The sequence below is a fragment of the Bombyx mandarina genome, chromosome 11 (genome assembly GCF_030267445.1).
Source record: "Bombyx mandarina strain Sakado chromosome 11, ASM3026744v2".
In the NCBI taxonomy this organism is placed as follows: Eukaryota; Metazoa; Arthropoda; class Insecta; order Lepidoptera; family Bombycidae; genus Bombyx; species Bombyx mandarina.
In genome coordinates, this window is record NC_143218.1 from 714489 (window position 1) to 736115 (window position 21627).

At 42.1% G+C, this 21627-nt stretch overlaps 2 protein-coding genes across 4 annotated transcripts in view; both read right to left on the reverse strand.

Annotated features, from left to right (window-relative positions):
- Positions 1 to 4020: 4020 nt before the first annotated feature.
- On the reverse strand, positions 4021 to 11064 carry LOC114250470 (uncharacterized). 3 transcript variants are annotated; one of them, XM_089731215.1, is made up of 4 exons: positions 7382 to 8587; positions 5011 to 5041; positions 4383 to 4898; positions 4021 to 4310 (listed from the first exon to the last, which is right to left on the reverse strand). In XM_089731215.1, exons 1-4 carry the CDS (start codon positions 7403 to 7405, stop codon positions 4042 to 4044), a joined length of 840 nt encoding a protein of 279 aa, XP_089587341.1. In that variant the 5' UTR covers positions 7406 to 8587; the 3' UTR covers positions 4021 to 4041. The 3 variants fall into 3 exon arrangements, with proteins under 3 accessions (XP_089587341.1, XP_028040155.2, XP_028040154.2); XM_028184354.2 differs by lacking the exon at positions 7382 to 8587 and adding an exon at positions 10965 to 11064 and having other exon boundaries at positions 4021 to 4898; XM_028184353.2 differs by having other exon boundaries at positions 4021 to 4898.
- Positions 8683 to 21627, reverse strand: part of LOC114250468 (uncharacterized) — a 28738-nt gene continuing 15793 nt past the window's right edge. Inside the window, exons 6-11 of the mRNA XM_089731205.1 lie at positions 20706 to 20858; positions 20267 to 20358; positions 18854 to 19014; positions 16589 to 17672; positions 10625 to 16464; positions 8683 to 9086 (exon numbers count right to left, since the gene is read on the reverse strand). Coding sequence (XP_089587331.1) covers positions 16755 to 17672; positions 18854 to 19014; positions 20267 to 20358; positions 20706 to 20858 — 1324 coding nt within the window. The 3' untranslated portion in view covers positions 8683 to 9086; positions 10625 to 16464; positions 16589 to 16754. The remainder of the gene's footprint in view (positions 9087 to 10624; positions 16465 to 16588; positions 17673 to 18853; positions 19015 to 20266; positions 20359 to 20705; positions 20859 to 21627) is intronic.

Consider the following 21627-nt stretch of genomic DNA (forward strand, 5'->3'; position numbering starts at 1 on the left):
TTCAATTAAGTTTAGCCAATTCAGATAGCTGAATAAGTTTTTTTGGAGTTTACTCCTTTAGAATCGATTTACATATATAGGCCCGGGGTATGAAAATTATGGGGACCAAAATCGTACTAGCATGTCACACGAAATGCGTTATGCGCCTGATTGGCTCCTGATTGCGTGATGCGTTCGCGCGCCAATCAAAATCGTACTAGCATGTCACACGAAATGCGTTATGCGCCTGATTGGCTCCTGATTGCGTGATGCGTGCGCGCGCCAATCAAAATCGTACTAGCATGTCACACGAAATGCGTTATGCGCCTGATTGGCTACTGATTGCGTGATGCGTGCGCGCGCCAATCAGGAGCCAACGCGCGGCCGCGTTATCGCAGGTGACGCCGGGCTGCTGCGCCGGCAGTCCGCCACAAAGCCTCGTACTGATCGCGCGTTTCTCTCATTATTGTATTTTCATATATTTGTTAGTCGTTTGTTTTGTGTCTCGTTAATTTGTTAATAATCTGTAGTGTATCGTGTTGTCGTAATATAGAACTATTTCTCGTATTGTTTCGTTTAATTTTTTATATCCAGTAAACTCCAGTCGTGCGTCGGAGCGGACACACACACTTTTTTTCGGTTTTTTTGTTATGATATTCTTTCCAAATTTTAAACTTTATATTTAAACTAGCGACCCGCCCTCGCTTCGCTTCGGAAACATTAAAACACACATGAAACCAAAAAAATAAAATAAAATAAAAATTAAAAAAAGTAGCCTATGTTCATCAGGGACAATGTCGGCTTCTAATGGAAAAATAATTTTTCAAATCGGTCCAGTAGTTTCGGAGCCTATTCGAAATAAACAAACAAACAAATCTTTCCTCTTTATAATATTAGTATAGATTTAATAGCTGCCCTGTAAAATTTGGCTTAAGCCCAATAGCTTTTCAGCTTATTTGAATATATCAATATACTTTTAGTATCTTCCTATTCAAATAGATAAAATTCCTATATACTCAGAGAACTCGTGGACATGTCACATTGCAGTTTTCTTTAAAGTCTTTATTTTCATTTTTGTATCCAATTTTTCAGTTTTTCTTTTTGTTTTTATCATTTTTAAAATTAATTGTTTGCATTTTTTCTATATTTGTAAAAATTTAGGTAAAATTAAATAAATTTGAATTTTGCAAATTCTGACACGTCTGCTGTTGTAGACGGTTTTCTTATTACTAGAGGTCCCGCAGTAGTCGAAATTCGACTATAATTAATTGGAAATGTTAGTTTGTACACTATTATGATTGTATTTTATACTTCTATAATCACAAATTTCGCCAAGACTACACTATAAAAAAAATTAACAAAGGCAAACAATATTTAATCTATTCTCAATTTGACAACAGGCGTCGAGAACAAAATAAATAGCATGCATGCATGTGTGCGTCAAATACATTGTATGTAGTGTGTGTAATGTTTTCTTTATTGATTTAATGTATCTTTTATGCATTATTTTAAAAAAATATTAGCATTGTGCACTTCTTCTCTATATTCTCTATAAGTGTGGAAAATTTCATACTCCTCCGTCCGCGCAATTTTCGTAAAAAGGGATACAATGTTTTTGCTTCACGTATTAATATATAGATTATTATTATGTTTTCTCGCGAGTTCTTGACTCGGTTTAGTTCCTAGCTCCCGCCCTGAAACCTTCAGGGAAGAGGAGGTTCGGATTCCCTTGAATTTATGAAGACTGTATTACCCAAAACTATACTTATTATTGTTCATGTGTGTATATAAGTATGGCTGCTTGTTTTTTATTATGTATACGTGCCTATACATACAAATATGATTACCTCGTCTCTTGCAAGGCAAGGCAATGAGTAATATTTCGTGTCTGGACTAAGCATTACGCGGAAGAATCGTATTCGGAGAGTCAGAGAGCCACCGGCTTCCGCCTACTGGTCCAGACCGCGAGTCGGTTCGTAAATTGAAAGTAAAATAAAAATTAATCTATAATGCACATGTGAGACAAGAAGTTTCTCTTTATTTATTAAAACTGTTTGTTTAGCTTTTCTTTGTTCGTATAAATATACCTGCCAACAGCTGTGCATACAAATAGGCTTGCATAAAACACAACCTCTAACAAGGTTGAAATATTTAATCTACAATAAAAAACTTTACAATCAATTCAAGGAGGAATAGATAATATATCAGACTTGTGTGTTTTCTGTTTTGCTCTGAAACTTTGCATTCGATTTATTATGTTGTATATTCGGTACCTATGTACACAGAATGGATGATAATAAATTATGAATATTTTATATTATTATAAAATTTATAATATCTATATATATAATATTATAAATAATTTTAAAGCAATGTAATGCAAAGCCATTCTGGGGTATTTCGAAGCCTCAATTGAAATATAACCAAATTTTATTACCTAGTCTCTGTGAGAATGTGTTCCAACGTTTTTTTTCCATTCATATTCGCTGGTAGCCTAATGTGCTATTACAGCTACGCTCTGACTTGTAGGCAAGCTCACAGACTTAGTGTAAGAGAGTTTGTTTATATTTGGTGGCAAGAGCCGTGCGACCCACTCAAGTTTTTTTATTTATCTTTGCCCTTGTTGGCCGACTAACCTACCTTCCATGTGATGGTGAATGGTTGCCGTCACTGGACGCCATCAATACCAGCCGCTATCTGCTATAAAGAAGGACATGTCATCGCGCTCGAGAAGCAGCGTAGAGGGGTGCTCATTTCAAAACCGTATGGTATATGGCAGACTCTCTGGAAACGAACTGTGGATGAAGGCAGTATGGATCAACTCTACTCTGGTGGCCACAACCCGTGCGATGGTAAAAACGATATTATAGAATCCGATGAAATAAGATGATCAGATCCGGCGAGAAACTCATGTTTCATCATGGTCAAGTTAAGCTTTACATGGCGTTGAAATTGCAATAAATCAGTTTTTTTTTCTTCATTTGCTACCTTATTATCGAATTGCTTTTAGGACGCAAATAATTTTTTTATGAATATTGTAAGTTTTGACCGTATTTTTATGACGGCCGTAAAATATTTAGGTGGCGCATTTACATTGTAGATATCTATGGGCTCCAGTAACCACTTAACACCAGGTGGGCTGTGAGCTCGTCCACCCATCTAAGCAATAAAAAAAAAAATTCTCAGTGAGGTACTTTATTGTGAAGATGATATTATTATGAAGAAATAGAGAGTGTTAACTATGGATGTGGAAGGTTATAGAGGAAGATATAGACCTAAGAAGAAATGGCTGGATTGCATGAAATACGATATGTGTAAGAGTGAGTGAAGAAATGATATGATAGACGATTACGGAAAGAGAGAACATGTTGCGCCGACCCCAGGTGACTGTCAGAAGGGCAGGAGAATGAGCATAGGAAGAAGAAAGAGTTAATAAAAAATTGGACGGACAACAAAATTTTTGCGACAGTTTTCGAATTCAATATAACGAATTTCAAAGTAAATACAACCTCAGATATGAGGGTGAGATCTGCCACTCGATTTGAAAAAGAGTTGTCTTGTAGGAAAATTGTAATCTATAATCAGACTTAAATGCAGACAAGCGCATCAGAAACTGTCAGAATAATATCCCTTAATGTAAGTGCGGTTTTTTTTTATTGGTTATATGGGTGGACGAGCTCACAGCCCGCCTGGTTTTAAGTGGTTACTAGAGCCCATAGACATCTACAACGTAAATGCGGCACCCACCTTCAGATATAAGTTCTAAGATCTTAGTATAGTTACAACGGCTGCCCCACCCTTCAAACCGAAACGTATTACTGCTTCACGGCAGAAATAGGCGGGGTGGTGGTACCTACCCGTGCGGACTAACAAGAAGTCCTACCACCAGTAAAACTCATATTACTCTTAATACGTTTTTCACTTAGACTGTAACATAAATGCTTTGAAAGTTACTATCCCTAAATTACAGGTGCCAGAACAGAATTGGATTTAGACTTTATTTGGTTTTCCTTTTAATCTTGTCATTAAATCATAATATTGTTTGTTCACAATGTGTTTATTTCACACCATAATGTTGTTCACAAATCCTTGCATTAGTCCTCTTAAAGGGGGAACCGGGGCTGCAGTGGGGCGTGCAACTACGGGCACAGGAACTGAGGCACCGGGTGCAGCGGTGGTTGAGGCAACGGGTGCAGCTGTGGTTATTGCACCGGGTGCGGCTGCGGTGGAGGCACCAGGTGCAGCTGTGGTAGACGCACCGGGCGCGGCTGTGGTCGAAGCATCTTGTGCAGCAGCGGTTGGGGCACCCGGTGCAGCTGTGGTTGAAGCACCTGGTGCAGCTGTGGTAGAGGCACCGGGTGCGGCAGTAGTTGAAACACCTGTTGCAGCTGTGGTTGAAGCACCTGGTGCAGCTGTGGTCGAAGCATCTGCTGCAGCAGCGGTTGGGGCACCTGGTGCAGCTGTGGTTGTAGCGGCAGGTGCAGCTGTGGTTATTGCACCGGGTGCAGCTGTGGTGGAGGCACCAGGTGCAGCTGTGGTAGACGCACCGGGCGCGGCTGTGGTAGACGCACCGGGCGCGGCTGTGGTCGAAGCATCTTGTGCAGCAGCGGTTGGGGCACCCGGTGCAGCTGTTGTTGAAGCACCTGGTGCAGCTGTGGTAGAGGCACCGGGTGCGGCAATAGTTGAAACACCTGTTGCAGCTGTGGTTGAAGCACCTGGTGCAGCTGTGGTCGAAGCATCTGCTGCAGCAGCGGTTGGGGCACCTGGTGCAGCTGTAATTGGAGCACTAGGTGCAGTCGAAGGTGAGGCGCCGGATGCAGCAGGAACTGTAGTAACGGGCGCAACAGGGATTGTAGGAGCTGTCTGAAGAAGCGCTGAAATTGGGGTAGCCATACCGCTCAACGCCTGGCCCAGCGACGCTATAATAAAAAAATAGCAACTTGTCACTGAAGAGTTTTGTGGGTCAATAAAAAATTAAATTGAATAAACAAATCCATTTTATCTTATATTTAAGAATGAAATGATACGAACCAGTAAAACACGCCGAAAGACAGAGAGGTATCTGCAAAATAAATTCTATTCAATTGGTGCTTAACAACAACAAATATTCCGAAGCTTATAACTACACTTTTATTTACACGTGACAAGGCACACAGTGAGCACCGAAGTGTGTCTGCTGTGCTCGCGTGTAGCGACGTGTGTGAGAGAGCTAGTGTCAACAAGGCACACAGTGAGCACGTCACCGAAGTGTGTCTGCTGTGCTCGCGTGTAGCGACGTGTGTGAGAGAGTCAATGTCGACAAGGCACACAGTGAGCACGTCATCGAAGTGTATCTGCTGTGCTCGCGTGTAGCGACGTGTATGAGAGAGCCCGTGTCGACAAGGCACACAGTGAGCACGTCACCGAAGTGTGTCTGCTGTGCTCGCATTTAGCGACGTGTACGAGAGAGCCAGTGTCGACAAGGCACACAGTGATCACGTCACCCAAGTGTGTCTGCTGTGCTCGCGTGTAGCGACGTGTATGAGAGAGCCCGTGTCGACAAGGCACACAGTGATCACGTCACCGAAGTGTGTCTGCTGTGCTCGCGTGTAGCGACGTGTATGAGAGAGCCAGTGTCGACAAGGCACACAGTGTGCACGTCACCGAAGTGTGTCTGCTGTGCTCGCGTGTAGCGACGTGTGTGAGAGAGCCAGTGTCGACAAGGCACACAGTGAGCACGTCACCGAAGTGTGTCTGCTGTGCTCGCGTGTAGCGACGTGTATGAGAGAGCCAGTGTCGACAAGGCACACAGTGAGCACGTCATCGCAGTGTGTCTGCTGTGCTCGCGTGTAGCGACGTGTGTGAGAGAGCCCGTGTCGACAAGGCACACAGTGATCACGTCACCGAAGTGTGTCTGCTGTGCTCGCGTGTAGCGACGTGTATGAGAGAGCCAGTGTCGACAAGGCACACAGTGAGCACGTCACCGAAGTGTGTCTGCTGTGCTCGCGTGTAGCGACGTGTATGAGAGAGCCAGTGTCGACAAGGCACACAGTGAGCACGTCACCGAAGTGTGTCTGCTGTGCTCGCGTGTAGCGACGTGTATGAGAGAGTCAGTGTCGACAAGGCACACAGTGAGCACGTCACCGAAGTGTGTCTGCTGTGCTCGCGTGTAGCGACGTGTATGAGAGAGCCAGTGTCGACAAGGCACACAGTGAGCACGTCATCGCAGTGTGTCTGCTGTGCTCGCGTGTAGCGACGTGTGTGAGAGAGCCCGTGTCGACAAGGCACACAGTGATCACGTCACCGAAGTGTGTCTGCTGTGCTCGCGTGTAGCGACGTGTATGAGAGAGCCAGTGTCGACAAGGCACACAGTGAGCACGTCACCGAAGTGTGTCTGCTGTGCTCGCGTGTAGCGACGTGTATGAGAGAGCCAGTGTCCACAAGGCACACAGTGAGCACGTCACCGAAGTGTGTCTGCTGTGCTCGCGTGTAGCGACGTGTATGAGAGAGTCAGTGTCGACAAGGCACACAGTGAGCACGTCACCGAAGTGTGTCTGCTGTGCTCGCGTGTAGCGACGTGTATGAGAGAGTCAGTGTCGACAAGGCACACAGTGAGCACGTCACCGAAGTGTGTCTGCTGTGCTCGCGTGTAGCGACGTGTATGAGAGAGCCAGTGTCGACAAGGCACACAGTGAGCACGTCACCGAAGTGTGTCTGCTGTGTTCGCGTGTACTGACGTGTATGAGAGAGCCAGTGTCGACAAGGCACACAGTGAGCACGTCATCGAAGTGTCCATAGACATGTACAACGTAAACGCCACCATCTTGAGACATGAGTTCTAAGGTCTCCGTTTTTGCAGTACAACGACTGCTTCACCCTTCAAACTGAAAAGCATTACTGCTTCATGGCAGAAATAGGCAGAATGTGGGTACCTACTCGTGCGGACTCACAAGACGCTCTATGACCAATAACTCAATTTCAATTACCTTGAACGACTCCGTTACATAGATATTTAATCTAATCAGCTTTTTAGAAACGTAAAGCAAATGAACTATACATGCGAATATGAATTCTAAAGGAAAGCTATAAGATCTGATTTCGTTTCGCTGCTATCAGTGTAGACTTGACATAATTTAGACATTCGACAATTTCGATTAGATATAACAAGTTTTGCTTGAATGTTGTTGATACGATATATATAAATGGTGGTAGGACCTCTTGTGAGTCCGTGCGGGTAGGTACCACCACCCTGCCTATTTCTGCCGTGAAGCAGTAAGTTTCGTAAGGGTGGGGCAGCTGCTGTAACTAAACTTGAGACCTTAAAATTTATATCTCCAGGTGGGTGACGTCGTAGATGTCTATGGGCTCCTATAACCACTTAACACCTTAATAAATAAATAAAATAAAAAATTAAGATATTTACCAAACATTTCGCTTTTAAGGACATGTTCTCTCACTTTTATTGCTCACGTATTTATCGGTTTAGACTACAATCTACTGTAAATGGCACACCATACGTTTATGAATTATTTTATTATATTTAAATAATATTATTAACATAACAATACGTTATTATTCGTATTGTTTACAGAATATGTTTCAATAATTAGCTGTTACAGAGTTAAAAGTGTTTTTCCCGAATCGTGAATTCGATTTGCGATAAGCCGTGTGAATCTTTAAAAAATATCACAATCACTATTGACTTCTTCCTTCTGATATGTCTTTTGATATGAAACAGTTTTTGGCCAGGTATATAATAGTATAGATGTACATAATAATATCTAGTGTGTATTTATCAGTATAATTTTTTTAGTTATCTACTTAAACGCTAGTAGTTTATCGGACTATTCCAGGACTATTCATCAATTGGTAGGTGAGCTCAAAGGCTTAACCTGAGACAGTTTGTTAAAACTGGTCCTAGCAAGAGCACTGTTTTGCTGAAATAACCACCGGATCGAAATCGCGGCCCACTTAAGCCATTTATTTCCTGTCGCAAACTATATTTTTGGAACGAAGTTCCTTATCGCGCGTTGTGAAAGGGGGCTAAACGGAAAAAATTCTTACGAAAAGTTGTCACGACACTTTTTAGATCCGTCATTCTGACAAATCAACGTGTAGGCGCTTATCGCGTGACATTGCTTGTATCCGATTGGTCCGCGTAATGAGTACAGTTTCTCGAGATAGCGTTTCAACAATAGTAATTTAGTTCATAGTATTGTCTTTTTCTTCTTCATAATGCCGTAATTTATTATTATATCTTAAAAAAAAAAAACAATTCCTTCACTAATTAATCGAAAGGAACTTCGTTCCATCCGGGTGTCCCTTGACACCTCTGAAGTTTTTATGCGTACTACATGTACAAAATAGTTTCGATTTTCCATATCTGCCAGCCGCAATACAATCTGCTTTGGAGGTATCTTTAACTTTATAGATTGACTAAGCCAGGGAGTCCGGACTGCAATCATCAAAAGAGGCATGGTTCAGACTGCAGTGTCAATTGGTCACCGATTATATGATGACTAACTGACTTGGTGGTGCAATAGCTAAGGCCCCTAGCTGTTGTGTCCACAGTCTTGGGTTCGATTCCCGCATCGGGCAAACATTCGTGTGCTCTTTGTCTAAGTGTTTATTATTTATATATTTAAACGTATATAAGTAGGTGTGTCAGTCTCTGGTACCAATAATGCAAGGAATCCGAATTTGGGGCCAGATGACCATTCGCGATTTGTTCCCAAATATATTTATTCCCAGTTAAATACAACAAAAACATTACATAATAAATCGAAAAAATTAAAATATTTTGAACTGAACCCTTTAAAGGATTTACAATTCGTCCATTACATTTATTGCTTGCATTGTAAAACACGTACATATACATATTTTAATTACTTTTATAAAACGCACATTGTAATTATTGAAGACATAGGAATTCATAAAAGGTTTTTGTACGTACAAGTGGCATTGGATTGGTCACATATTGAGAAAGCCCGATACTCGCATATCAAAGAGAGTACTGACCTGGAAAGTGTCTGGTAAAAGGAAAAGAGGCCACCCCAGAACAACTTGGCGTCGCTCGGTGGAGCAGGAGCTAGGTGTCTTGGGCATGACGTGGCAGAAGCTAAAACAGACTGCCCAAGACCGATATAAATGGAAGAATTTGATTCGAGCCCTAAACCCCAGCAGAGGGTTATAGTAAAGAATGATGATGATGATGGAGCAAATGCGTGCGCGTCATATCCGAGCCAAGCGATGGAGCAACTTTTTTTTCTTCCTACCTATTCTAGTAACCTCGAGGGGTTATCCTAGATTCACCAAACTATTAGGCGAGCTCACGGGGCTCAAATATGTCTTTGTTGCTAACACTAACCCTAGCAAGAGCAGTGCTTCGCAGAATCTATCACCGGATCGGAATCGCGATCCACTGAGAAGATCCGTTGAGAAACTCAATGGGTTGTCTCTGTGGGCTAATTTGCTCGCCAAGCCCTTCGTCGCAAACGACGGGTTCGACGAGAACGCTTACCGGTGCTTGGGGTATCTAAAAGCACCGTTAGTGGATCGGAATGACGTGTTTTGGGCGACGTTGACGGTTTACCATTCGGTCTGCAAGATTGGGAATGAACACAACATAGTCCATATGAACTCAACATAGTCCTCGAGAGAATTTGAACTCATTCGATTCTGTAGGCGTATCTGTCAATGGGGCAACACAAAGCCGTCCTCACCCGAAACAGGTCTTATCGGATCCCCCGGGTTCACTCTCGGTGCTTTTAGGCCCCTCCAGCACCGGTCACCATCTTCGTCGAATAAGTCGATTACGAATAAGAAATCGACCAACGAGACCAACTAATCCATAGAAGAAGAAGTCACTGAGTTTCTTATCGGATCTTCTCAGTGGGTCGCGATTACGATCCGGTGGTAGACTGCGAAGCACCGCTCTTGCTTGGGCTAGCAGGTTCTCTCAGGTTGAGCCCATGGGCTCACCTCCCCGTTCGTGCGTAGCTGCAATAGCCCCTTAGGCTACTAGCGAATTGGTAAGGAAAAAAGCATGCCCTATGTATTTTATGGCCAAAAGACATCGTAACGTAATTGCATTTTGAATTTTCATCAAAAGGACTTTGACACCAGAAGCTCCGCACATGACCGAGACACGCTGCCACACTCAATACGGGAAAGTAGGGGTGATCCAGAAAATTACTGTTTACGTTTAGCAGCAGACATTAATCGGACATAAGCGAACTCCAGTATATGTGACGTACCGCCATGCCCAATTTAGAGTTTCACCAACCGGCACGACAATTTTATCATCCTATAAGCGACAGCAGTTGTTCAAGCCGGACACTTGGCTGTTTCGGGATAGAACTACGCAGAAAACTGCTTTTCTTTCTGGGTCGGGAGCCGAAACTATTACCATGTCCCCGGTATGTGGGATTGGGCGATCCGCAGATGTTGAGAGCAAGCCCAAGGATGGTATTTAGGGCCCTACCCACTAAACGACTCCCCCACACTCTGGTCCGATCCCCTGAGGTCAGAACCCGGGTCGGGTAAGGGGGTTACCGTGTTCAGCACTACAACCAGACGCACAGCTCACCCCAAATCTACAAACAAGGTATTATCAAAATCGTTTTTTTTTTACTTTGACTGTAACATGATTACTAAAATTTCTTACCTCAAATGATACTTTAACTCTGGTCTTGAATTACGCATAACACATCAATTGTATTAAACATTTGTAACGGACGTGACGTCAGCTGTCATGCCCTGCCGCCAGCCAAGCCGCCAAGCCATGTTAACACGCCCCCTTCCGCCACTGCCGCTAGCCAAAGTCAACGAAGGGGGGATAGTGTTAATAAAACAAGCCATGCCAGCCATTTCTACCTGCTTTCTGCTTTCTCGCACAAATAAAAGAACTTGTCGTTACGCTGCTGGTTTTTTTTGTCACATCATTTGCAACACATTATTTATTTCACATAAATCTTGATATTGTCTACATTGTATTCATTTCGCACCAACGCGTCTGATGAGCTCTTGTACCCCTCCTCTAGGGGCTGGAGTTGTAGCAGCAAGTGGTACAGAGGTTGGAGCGGAGGTTAGAGCAGCAGTTGTGGCACTGGGGTCTGCGGGGTTAGAAGCAGAAGGGGCTGCCGTAGTCGAAGCAGATCTGGAAAAGGTAGTCGTGGATGACTTCGATCCTGTAGTGGATGTTAAAATTAGTGTTTTTCCAATCGACATAAACGTTGTAAATTTGGTAATATCCGTTGGCGCGGCACTTAAAGAATTTGTTCTAGAAGTAATGCTTGGACACTTTGTGCTCGTCAAAGGTTTTTTTGTTGAAAGATTTTTTTTGCTGGAGCCAGTGGACATAACAAAGCGAATGTCGCCAGCCAATTTCAGGCTCGAGGTCTAAGTCCGAATTTCGCAGTAATTAAGCAAATTGTAATTTTTGCGGGCTTGATTTTTATTGCCCGTTGTAGATCCTTTGTCCTGAAAATAATTCGTGTTTAACTCAAACAAATATTCCATTAGGAAAATCGATTCGAAGACTGGCCTCGCTCGATACGTCTAGGCCGCGATGACTTTTAAAGGAGAAACCCCATTTTGGGCCTAAGCGTTACACGAATGGGATATTTACCAAAAAATTCGTCTATTTTGCTTGATTAACCTATTGAAATCTTAGTGTAGGGGAATGATGCCCCGCCCCGCTTCGCTTACTATGCAGTTATTGTGCATACAGCCAGTGGTTAAAGTGCAGCGATCCACCGCGGTCGCTGCGCGAATAAACATATAATTTATACTTTATACTTAGTGTTTTATTGACCACTCTGATGAGGTTTCCTGAGTAGAACGTATAATAAACCCACAACACCAATAAACCTCACACTGGTGACCCCGACGTGATCCCTTACGTTGAAATCGCTCCATGTTCCTCATGCGGATGCTCAACTTTGCTATCTCAGTTAATATATCCTTATTACCACTCGTTTGAGCTGGTACTTTGGCTTCGACGACCGATAACTGCGACGGCTGTAACGTCTCCATTACCTTGTCTGCAGCGGCAGCTAATTTCTCCATGTCCTTAGTCTCAGTAACCGCCAGGACGGTTCTTATAGCTGCGGGCAGATGGCCTTGCCATAAAACTCGGAGTGTGTCATTAGGTATTTTGTCCCTGGCGAGGTCACGCATACGGCGAAGAAGCTGTGAGGGCCTTTGTCGCCGAGCTCCATCTCACCAATCAGTTTCTGCACCTGACGATTCTCAGATTCCTCATAAATATCTAACAAGCGTGCTTTTAAAGTTTCATACCTTCCAGTATCAGGCGGCCTGCAGAGTATATCTGTGACTTGTTGTATAGGGGCCTTTCCCAATTTTGAAATAAGTACTTGGAATTTGGCATCATCACTGCATTTTTGTAGATTTAGGACGGATTCACGAGTGTGTTTCACTTGTGCTGCGCGCGCTTAGTTTTAGACAAAAAAATGCTTTGAGCCAACACGCTGTCGCATACATTTATAATTTATTACTTGAATGTAAATATTTGCATTAAAACGCATTCAAGATTGATTTATTGCTTATTGGTATGCATGGTGCCAACTGGCTTTAGAGATAAATTATTGTGTTGCTCACAATCATTATTGTGTTGCACTGAAAAGATCCGACGAGAAACTCAGTGGGCTGTATCTGAGGGCTAATTTGCTCGCTAAATCCTTCGTCGCAAGTGTCGGGTTCGTCGAGAACACTGACTGGTGCTTGTAGTACCTAAAAGCACCGATAGTGGATCGAGGGGATCCAATATGACGTGAAGATTATCTGCCCAGGCTACGACGTCCAATACGAGGTCTCCACTTGAATACTTTTGCTAATGTGTATCTCTTTGAATAGCGACGCAAAAATGTGTGTGTGTGTGTGTGCAAGTCACACAGGATAGAAGTGAAACTTATAAAAAATAAGAATAATCGCAAGGGTCAACCACCAACCATTCCACAGTGCAATGGAGCAGCCTCACTCTGGGGGAACCGCCTGCATGATCACAGTATTCATACGCCAGGTAAATATGATTTAGCAAGAGAAATACGAGAACGTCTATCAACTGTGTAACATACGTCATCGCGATTCAGGAATTGTTGAATTTACGTGCAGCGACATCTGTTGATAACAAACTAAATAGAAATAATTGTAATTTATAGTATGAGGTAGCGCCCTCTTTGAATTGATATTTTAACTTCACGTTGAATTTTTTCGTTTCATCGAGTTTGAAATCACATCACAACGATTCTAAAGAAGTTTCACTTCGCAAAGTAAGGTTATTTATGGTTCAATAAAACAATAAACATAATCACATGTTTATTCGCGTCAGTGACTGCGTTGAATCGCTGCACGTTAACCACTAACTAACGTTGTCACGGTGCCGCATTTCCAAGAAGTATCCCTGCAATCTTCCACGGGTATCGAAATACTTGGGGTCGACATTTCGAGCGATATCCAATTTCGGAGTCAGTTGGAGGGCAATGCCAAGTTGGCGTCCAATGCTGGGAGTTCTCAACAGAGCGAAGCGATACTTCAAGGATGGACAAAGACTTTTGCTTTTGCTTTTTTTTAAAGCACAAGTCCCGCAGAGTACTGCTCCCACCTCTGACCCGGGGCTCCCAAATAGCAGCTACTTCCCTTTCGACTCGATAATCCCATTCTCGCGGATCGTTTGGAGCCTCTGGGTCTGCAGAGGGACTTCGCTTCTCTCTGTATTTTGTACCGTATGATCCATGGGGATGAGGAACTATGAATGTGGAAGGATATAGAGGAAGAGGTAGACCTATTACTATTATTATATACTATTAGACTTATTACTAAAAACGCTATGTCTAGGGGCTTTGGTAAGCACTTAACACATTACATATATATTCTTTTTCTTTTGATGTGAAACATCTATAGCCGCACGTAAAACCGATTTCTGGCGTGGCGACGCGTCACCAGGGTATGCGTATATGATGGTATATATTATATACAGTCTATATGCAGTAGTGAGTACAGTGTGGCGACGCGTCGCAATGCGCAATCGACTGTGCGATTCTCTCCCACTCGATCCGGCGTTAAGCCATCTCTCTCGCTACACTGAGCTCGGATACCTATAGTCTATACTCCGTAGTGTATACAGTGTTGTTTACTACAGTACACATAACCTGTGTTTTACTTGAAAACAAATTATTTTTTCGTAATATTTTATTTTATCATTATGACATATTTAGTTCCTATCACAATCTGTTCTTTTCTGCATATTACTTTTACAAAATAATGTCGATGTTTCACATCTGCCAGGCGTCCCGTGACGGCTCACATTTTTTTCTTTCCTCTCTAGCCTCTGCTGGGGTATAGGATTCGAATCAAAATCTTCCATCTGCATCGATCTTGGGCAGTCTGTTCCACCTCCTCCCATGTCACGCCCCAGACATCTAGCTCCTGCTCTACTTAGCGACGCAAAGTTATTCTGGGATAGCCTCTTTGCCTTTTGCCATACAAATGTAAACTGTAAGTATATTTTATACCGAAACTTATTGTTTTAAAAAAATAAAAATATGACTGATTACATTGTTGATACAAGTAAGCAGTTCGTTAAGGACATTACAGAGTACATTAAATAGTAGATGATAAATGTTTAAAAAAGTGCATGTGAGTCATTTGGAACGGACAAATCAATAAAATTAAGTCAGAAATAAAGGGTTCTTTAGCCATTTTTTGTGGCCATGTATTATTTACATTGATCGACTTAATGCCTAAGGCATTCTCTACCAGTTAACCAAAGGTAGTGTAGAGGGAATAATGGTAGGTGCATTGAAATATAAATTAAATTATAAATACATACATATGTAATAGCTAAAATATAACTTATACTATTGTATACTAATGGAATATATTATATTAACAAAAATTTAATATGTTTATGACGATGCATTTGTGAGTAGATGAAGATTTGATCGTGATGCTCATGCTCAATCCCAAGCACGCCCAAATCGCTCTCTACCCCGATACAAATCTAAACATGTTTGTAATTCATTTATTAATGAAATGAGATATATTTCAAAAACATTTATTCTCATCTACCAAATCGCTCTCCCCCTGATACAAATCTAAACATGTTTGTAATTCATTTATTAATGAAATGAGATATATTTCAAAAACATTTATTCTCATCTACATAAATGTCAATGACAATATCAACAAGTCAAATACACTAAACTATTTATATCACTAAAATAATATAATATTATTATAATTAAGTTTAATTTAATTCTAAGGAAGCGTTGATACATGTGTGCTTTTATTTTACCCCCTTTCGGGCAGAAACTCCCAATTTCCCTCCTCGGTGGATGCTTACAACAGAAAATACCTCTGCCAATATCTCAAGTTTGTAGTCCCGACAGATCTGCCTTGAGAAATTCGGTTCTTACATAAAATATCATAACAAAAAACTTATTCAGCCTATTTGAATGGAGTAAGCTTAATTGAAGTCAACTGTTGACGTTGATATCAAGAAAGGAAATATGGTGTCGTGGGACACCAGGTAGGAACGAAGTTCCTTCGGATAATGTAGAATCGACACAATTTGCAAAAAAAACAGCAAGAAAGATAATCTAGAAAACCTTACAAAGATTTTAGTATGTACACATTGTGTGTAATGTAATGTATACAATTAACCAATGTAAAATATTTTATATTTATAAAAGAAAGAGAATGGATGAGAGAACGAAAACAAAGAGGGAGAAAGAGAAAGGTATTATACACTACTCGCTTGTTTATGCGACTGTCACGCCTGCACACGTCTCATTTAACGGTTTTATTCCACGCACTTTTTTCCACGGATTTTTTCTTACGGTTTTACTATCACATTTTTTTCAGTTCGGTCGCGCAGCAAAATCCCTATCCCCTCCAAGCCTGCCGTAAGGAACTTCGTTCCAATAAAACGCGCCTTTAATCACAAAGATAAATGTCGCGCATTAAGCGAATTTCCTCTGGTTAGAGCCTATGAGCTCACTTACTCGTTCTGCGAATCCAGCATAACCCCTTGAGGTTACTAGAATACCACCCAGCCAAAAAGTGTTTAACGCGCAGAGTACTCGGTCGGGTATACACGAAGTCGTCGTGGCCTAAAGGATAAGACGTCCGGTGCATTCGTATGTAGCGATGCACCGGTTTTCGAATCCCGCAGGCGGGTACCAATTTGTCTAATGAAATACGTACTTAACAAATGTTCACGATTGACTTCCACGGTGAAGGAATAACATCGTGTAATAAAAAAAATCTGATGGTAAGCTTCTTGTGAGCCCACACGGGTGGATAAAATATACCCCTACTGCCTGATTCTACCGCGAAGCAGAGGGTAGTCAACAGTTACTATTGAGGCTATATGTTTCAAGATTAGTGCCGGACTTCACAACAAATAAAAATAAAAACCGTAGCATCAATGTAGTTGAAACCATCAATGGTTAATACATCGTCAAATTTCGAGAGGCCATTCACCTTTTTTTTTTTTATTGCCTTTGTACGCAGACGAGCATACGGTCCACCTGATGGTGAGTGGTTACCGTCGCCCATGGACTTCAGCAATGCCAGGGGCAGAGCCAAGCCGCTGCCTACCACTCACCTTGCGAAACATCAAACGAATAAAACCGCCGAGCTGGTACCGAACTGCTTCGACTTCCAGTACCAACCCCCTCTCCCACAAACCAGTTAATATAGTCAGTACGGTGGCGACAAGCGCAAACGCAGCACTACATTACACTCCTACTAATTAAACATACGTAATCAAATCAATTCCAGTTTGCAATCCGAAAATCTTCTCGACTATACCCTCTGTTATAATCAAGTCGATCGCTATCTCTCAATCTCTTATTATCCTTTACGTATTCCTGATTTCTGTGATCAGACCTTTGTTCGGTATATCTGTTGCTTTGACTTCCGTAATCCGATGTTCGTGTAGCGTCGCGATCGTTTTGATTGTTATAATCAGAATATTGATTGTTATAATCAGTCCTTTGATTGTTATAATCGTTTCTAGGACGATCGTGTTCAGGTGGTTGCGTTACGTATGAGCCTTGATTGTTTTGATAATTCTCTTCAGCATGTATCCTGTCATTTTGGAAATTAAAATTCTCAGTCCTTGGAGGGCCTTTTACGTAGACATTGTTAATGTGGTGTCGATTATCAGTAACCTCTGGACGTCTTACATCCTGTTGGTACTGATCGTTATACTGATTATCCTGGCTGCTGTAATGATCCTGAGCATCATAACTCGGAGCATTATAATGATCTTGATTAAATAAAACTTGATTATTACTGTTCTGGGTGTGCTTGTTTTGATTGTTGACGTTTTGATTGTAATATTGATTCCGATCGTCGATTGTTTGACCATTAAAATTGCTGTTGCCGTTAAAACCGAAATTATTATTAAAGTGTTGATTGTTGGGACGATTTCGGTTTTCCTGCTGATCGTCGTAGCGATTTGGGTTTGTCTGTCTGTCATTGTTATTGTGATTTTGGTTCGTCTGATGATCGTTTTGATTATACGACGGCTGGTTGCCGAATATTTGTGCGATTATAAACGGTATTTGTAATTTGGAGTATAGCGCTGGAGTCTGCGGAGCGGCGCAGGACCTCCCGATCGAGGTGACGGCCACGACGCGCCACACGCAGCCGTCTTCCACCTGGGCTGGCCCCCCGGAGTCCCCCTGATAGAAAAAAAAAATGTCTAAAATTCACGCGTGGTAGAAGTGAAACCTTCAAAATTTTTGTCTTTAAGATAATGAGACGAATATGAAATTTCGGGACGAAATAATGATAAAGCTTGATAGTTATTTTACTTTTTATTCGTATATATTACATAGATTTATTCAGAATGTATTAAGTACGAATATTAGGTACTGTTATATATCCCTACCGAACCCTAAACTGCTGACACCCTCGAACCGCTGACTAGACCGTCTGAGGTAGAGACTTGATAGGAGACCGGAGAACGGTCAGTAGTCAGTGAACGGTGTTAGAGTACGGGTGCGGCTGCCGGGGTTACTCTGAGAGTCATTATCCATATTGTTCAAAATCCAATAAATAGTTCTATCCTGAGAGTTTTCCTTTTTTAAAACGACCTCAGAGAGAATTCCCATAACAGTACGAAGCAGAGCACAAAGAGAACCATGAATATAAGAAGCATTGTATAATACTTCCTATTTCATTTTCTCCCACGTTAAATCATATGAATTCATGTGTCTATCTCTTTTTACTGTCGCTTTTTCGTTTCGTCGACTTTCAAATCACAATGATGCTAAAGAAGTTTTCACTTCAAAAAAATGTATCCAAACTTGTAAACACACATTCTTATTGAACATTGTTAGTAATAATACCAAAAACGACATGTTAGTAACTGTATAGATCAACCGAATATTAAGATTTCGATGAAAATAAACAAGAGTAATGGTATTAGGGGTGAGTGGTGGATATTTAACGAATTTTAACTTCAATAATTGGGTGTTTTGTAATCCTAAACGGGTGAGCACCACCATCTCGCATATTTTTTGCCGCGAAGCAGTAATGTGTTCCGACTTTAATGGTCAGACAGCCAGTTAGCAATACTAGAACTTTGTTTTTGCCTCTATTTGGGTAGCGATATCCACGTCACGTCAGCAGCTTTAACCTATTTGAAATCGGGCGAGGCGTGGACTAGCTTATCTGTAGTTGTAAAATCAAAATGGGCCTAACACAATTTGTCTTCAACCATATGTCTATATACCATACGGGTCTAATTGCTTCAACATGTCTCCATCAAATTTCCTAGGTACCAATTTGGTCTTATTGATGAGTGTCAGAGCTGTCCACTATGACGCTCCGACATAAGTATTGGCGTAATGCAATCTACCTGACATGTGTCCTTGCCCCCTTTCCTCTCACCAGCGCAGACATGGCTCTCGGGCGTGGGTCCGTTTGGAAGCTTCAACGAGGTGCCCCATGTCTCCCTGCACTCTTGCATATTCCAGATTTCAACGGAGACGCTCCGAAGGTCCGCGGATGTGTCTCCACCTGGAGCATTTACGAGGTTCTGTGTGGTAGCAATCGTGGAATCCTGGAGCTTCATGCATTTTAACCTTGTCAACCCCGATAAACTATGGACGTCTATGAGTGATAATGGGGCAGTATTCATGACATTTAAAGAGGAAAATCATAGTGAGATTAATTCGTATAAATATTTTCTTATTATATTTATTTATTTATATTTATATTATGCTTTCCATGGACAAGAGTTTAATTTTTGTCTAATTAATTTTCTATTTTTGTGTGTCTGAAGTAAAGCTATTATATTTTTTGTACGAGGAGCACTGCTGCTTGAGATACAGGTTTTATCGCCTACTTCAAGCACAGATGCAAATTATGATTGGTTTTGTACAACAATAAATAAACAAACAAACAAACAGACAAATAAATAAATACTTTTACCCTTTAAAATCCTTTATTTATTAATTTTTTTTGCTTAGATGTGTGGACGAGCTCACAGCCCACCTGATGTTAAGTGGTTACTGGAGCCCATAGACATCTACAACGTAAATGCGCCAACGACTTCGAGATATAAGTTCTAAGGTCTCAGTATAGTTACAACGGCTGCCCCACCCTTCAAACCGAAACGCATTACTGCTTTACGGCAGAAATAGGCGGGGCGGTGGTACCTACCCGTGCGGCCTCACAAGAGGTCCTACCACCAGTAATTACGCAAATTATAATTTTGCGGGTTTCATTTTTATTACAAGATGTTATTGCTTCACCGTGGAAGTCAATCGTGAACATTTGTCGAATACGTATTTTATTAGAAAAATTGGTACCCGCCTGCGGGATTCGAACACCGGTGCATCGCTTCAACACGAATGCACCGGACGTCTTATCCGTTAGGCCACGACGACCACAAATTTTACCCTTAAATCTCGCGTTCGTTGTCATATTTATTGTCATTGTCCGATGCTTCAAATACTTTACAGCTTCCGTGGTGGATACACAATGTATCGACCCTATGAAACTTTTATCGGAAAGATGTGTTTAGAATTGATTAGTTCTGCTATCAAAGGCCTATTTTCTTGACCTTCGAGGTAGACGAGCAAGAGAATTATCTGATGGTAAGCTGCCACGGTCACTCGTAGACCTCAGTAATGTCTACTGTAAAGCCTTTGACCACAAGTGTATATGTGAACCTTCCATTCTCCAATTGAGGAAGTATGCGGAAGGAGACTCGTGGCTGATGATATGGGTTATGAAGCGGGTCAGCGAGGTTCCTTAATCTAATTACCGAATTCGGTCCGTCCCCAGCCGCTGACGACGACTCTCTCCCCTTCTGCCGGTGGAACTCCTAGACAAGCCGGCCTGATCTGGTCCGAGAATCTGTGTATCAAGATCGGATTTTCAAATTCGTTAGACAATTTTAGACCCAGTGGCGCCATTGACTGACGGACCGAGGGTCGTGGCTTCGATTCCCACATCAGATAAACCAGTTTTGTTCGGTCGCATCTGTTTTTTATTTTCTTCCTTTCACCCTAGTCTCTAATTCAAGACTATGACTGTGGATCAATAATAGCAATATCCAACCTTATCTGGTTAACATTAAGCTTTATTTTCAGAAAGTAAAATAGAGTATAGTATGCTTTATCGTACACCAATTAGAATACAAAAGGATTCACTCAAAATCGCGCAATGTATCAGGTTTTGTTCGCGAAGTACATTCGCCTTACCTCACTTTGGAGACCAGCTTAACAAGAGCCAAGTCGTAGTAGGACCTCCTCTGTTTGTACTTCGGGTGTCGAATGACGGTGGAGATGCCGAGGATCAACGCGCGGCGGTCGTCCCGGCGCGCCGACCCGAGTTGAACAGCGCGGGGTGTTCCGCTATACACAAACATAAAACTGTATCTAAACATACCTTTAATTACCTAAAATCTTGAAAGAAATGTGTAATTCAGTTCAATCAGTGTTTGATAATAAGTTATTAATAAGTTCGGTTCACTTGAAAATTCGGACGCGCTCTTGAAGGAGTGATGACGACACAATCATCTTAAATGTCTTTGCTCTTATATCCTGCCTGAACAGTATCGAGGGGATACAAAAATTAATCTGCGAAATTAATTCCCTTTTTTATTCCTGCCTAAACGAATGATCTTGAAAGACCATTTTAGCGTAACCCTATCAAGTAGGTGACCTCACGGGGCTCAAACCTGACGACGTTGCTAAAACTAACCCTAGCAAGAGCAGTGCTTTGCAGAATCTACCACCGGATCGGAATCGTGACTTGCTGAGAAGATCCGGCGAGAAACTCAGTGGGCTGTGTCTGTGGGTTAATTTACTCGTCGAGCCCTTCGTCGCAAGCGACGGGTTCGACGAGAACAATGGCCGGTTAATTGCCAGTTCGATTTACTAATTATGTAGCAGTATGTGTTCTCCCCTACCTATTGGCTGGTAGTCTAAAGAGCTATTGTATCCACGCGTGGACGGATAGGTAAGCTCACGCGGTCAACCTAGGAGCATTTGCTAACACTAGCCCCAGTAAGAGCAGTGCTTCGCTGAATCTACCACCGAATACCGAATCGCAGCCCGCTGAGAAGATCCGACGGGAAACTAAGAATATCAATTCTTGCTTGTCCCCTAAAAGCGCAATCAC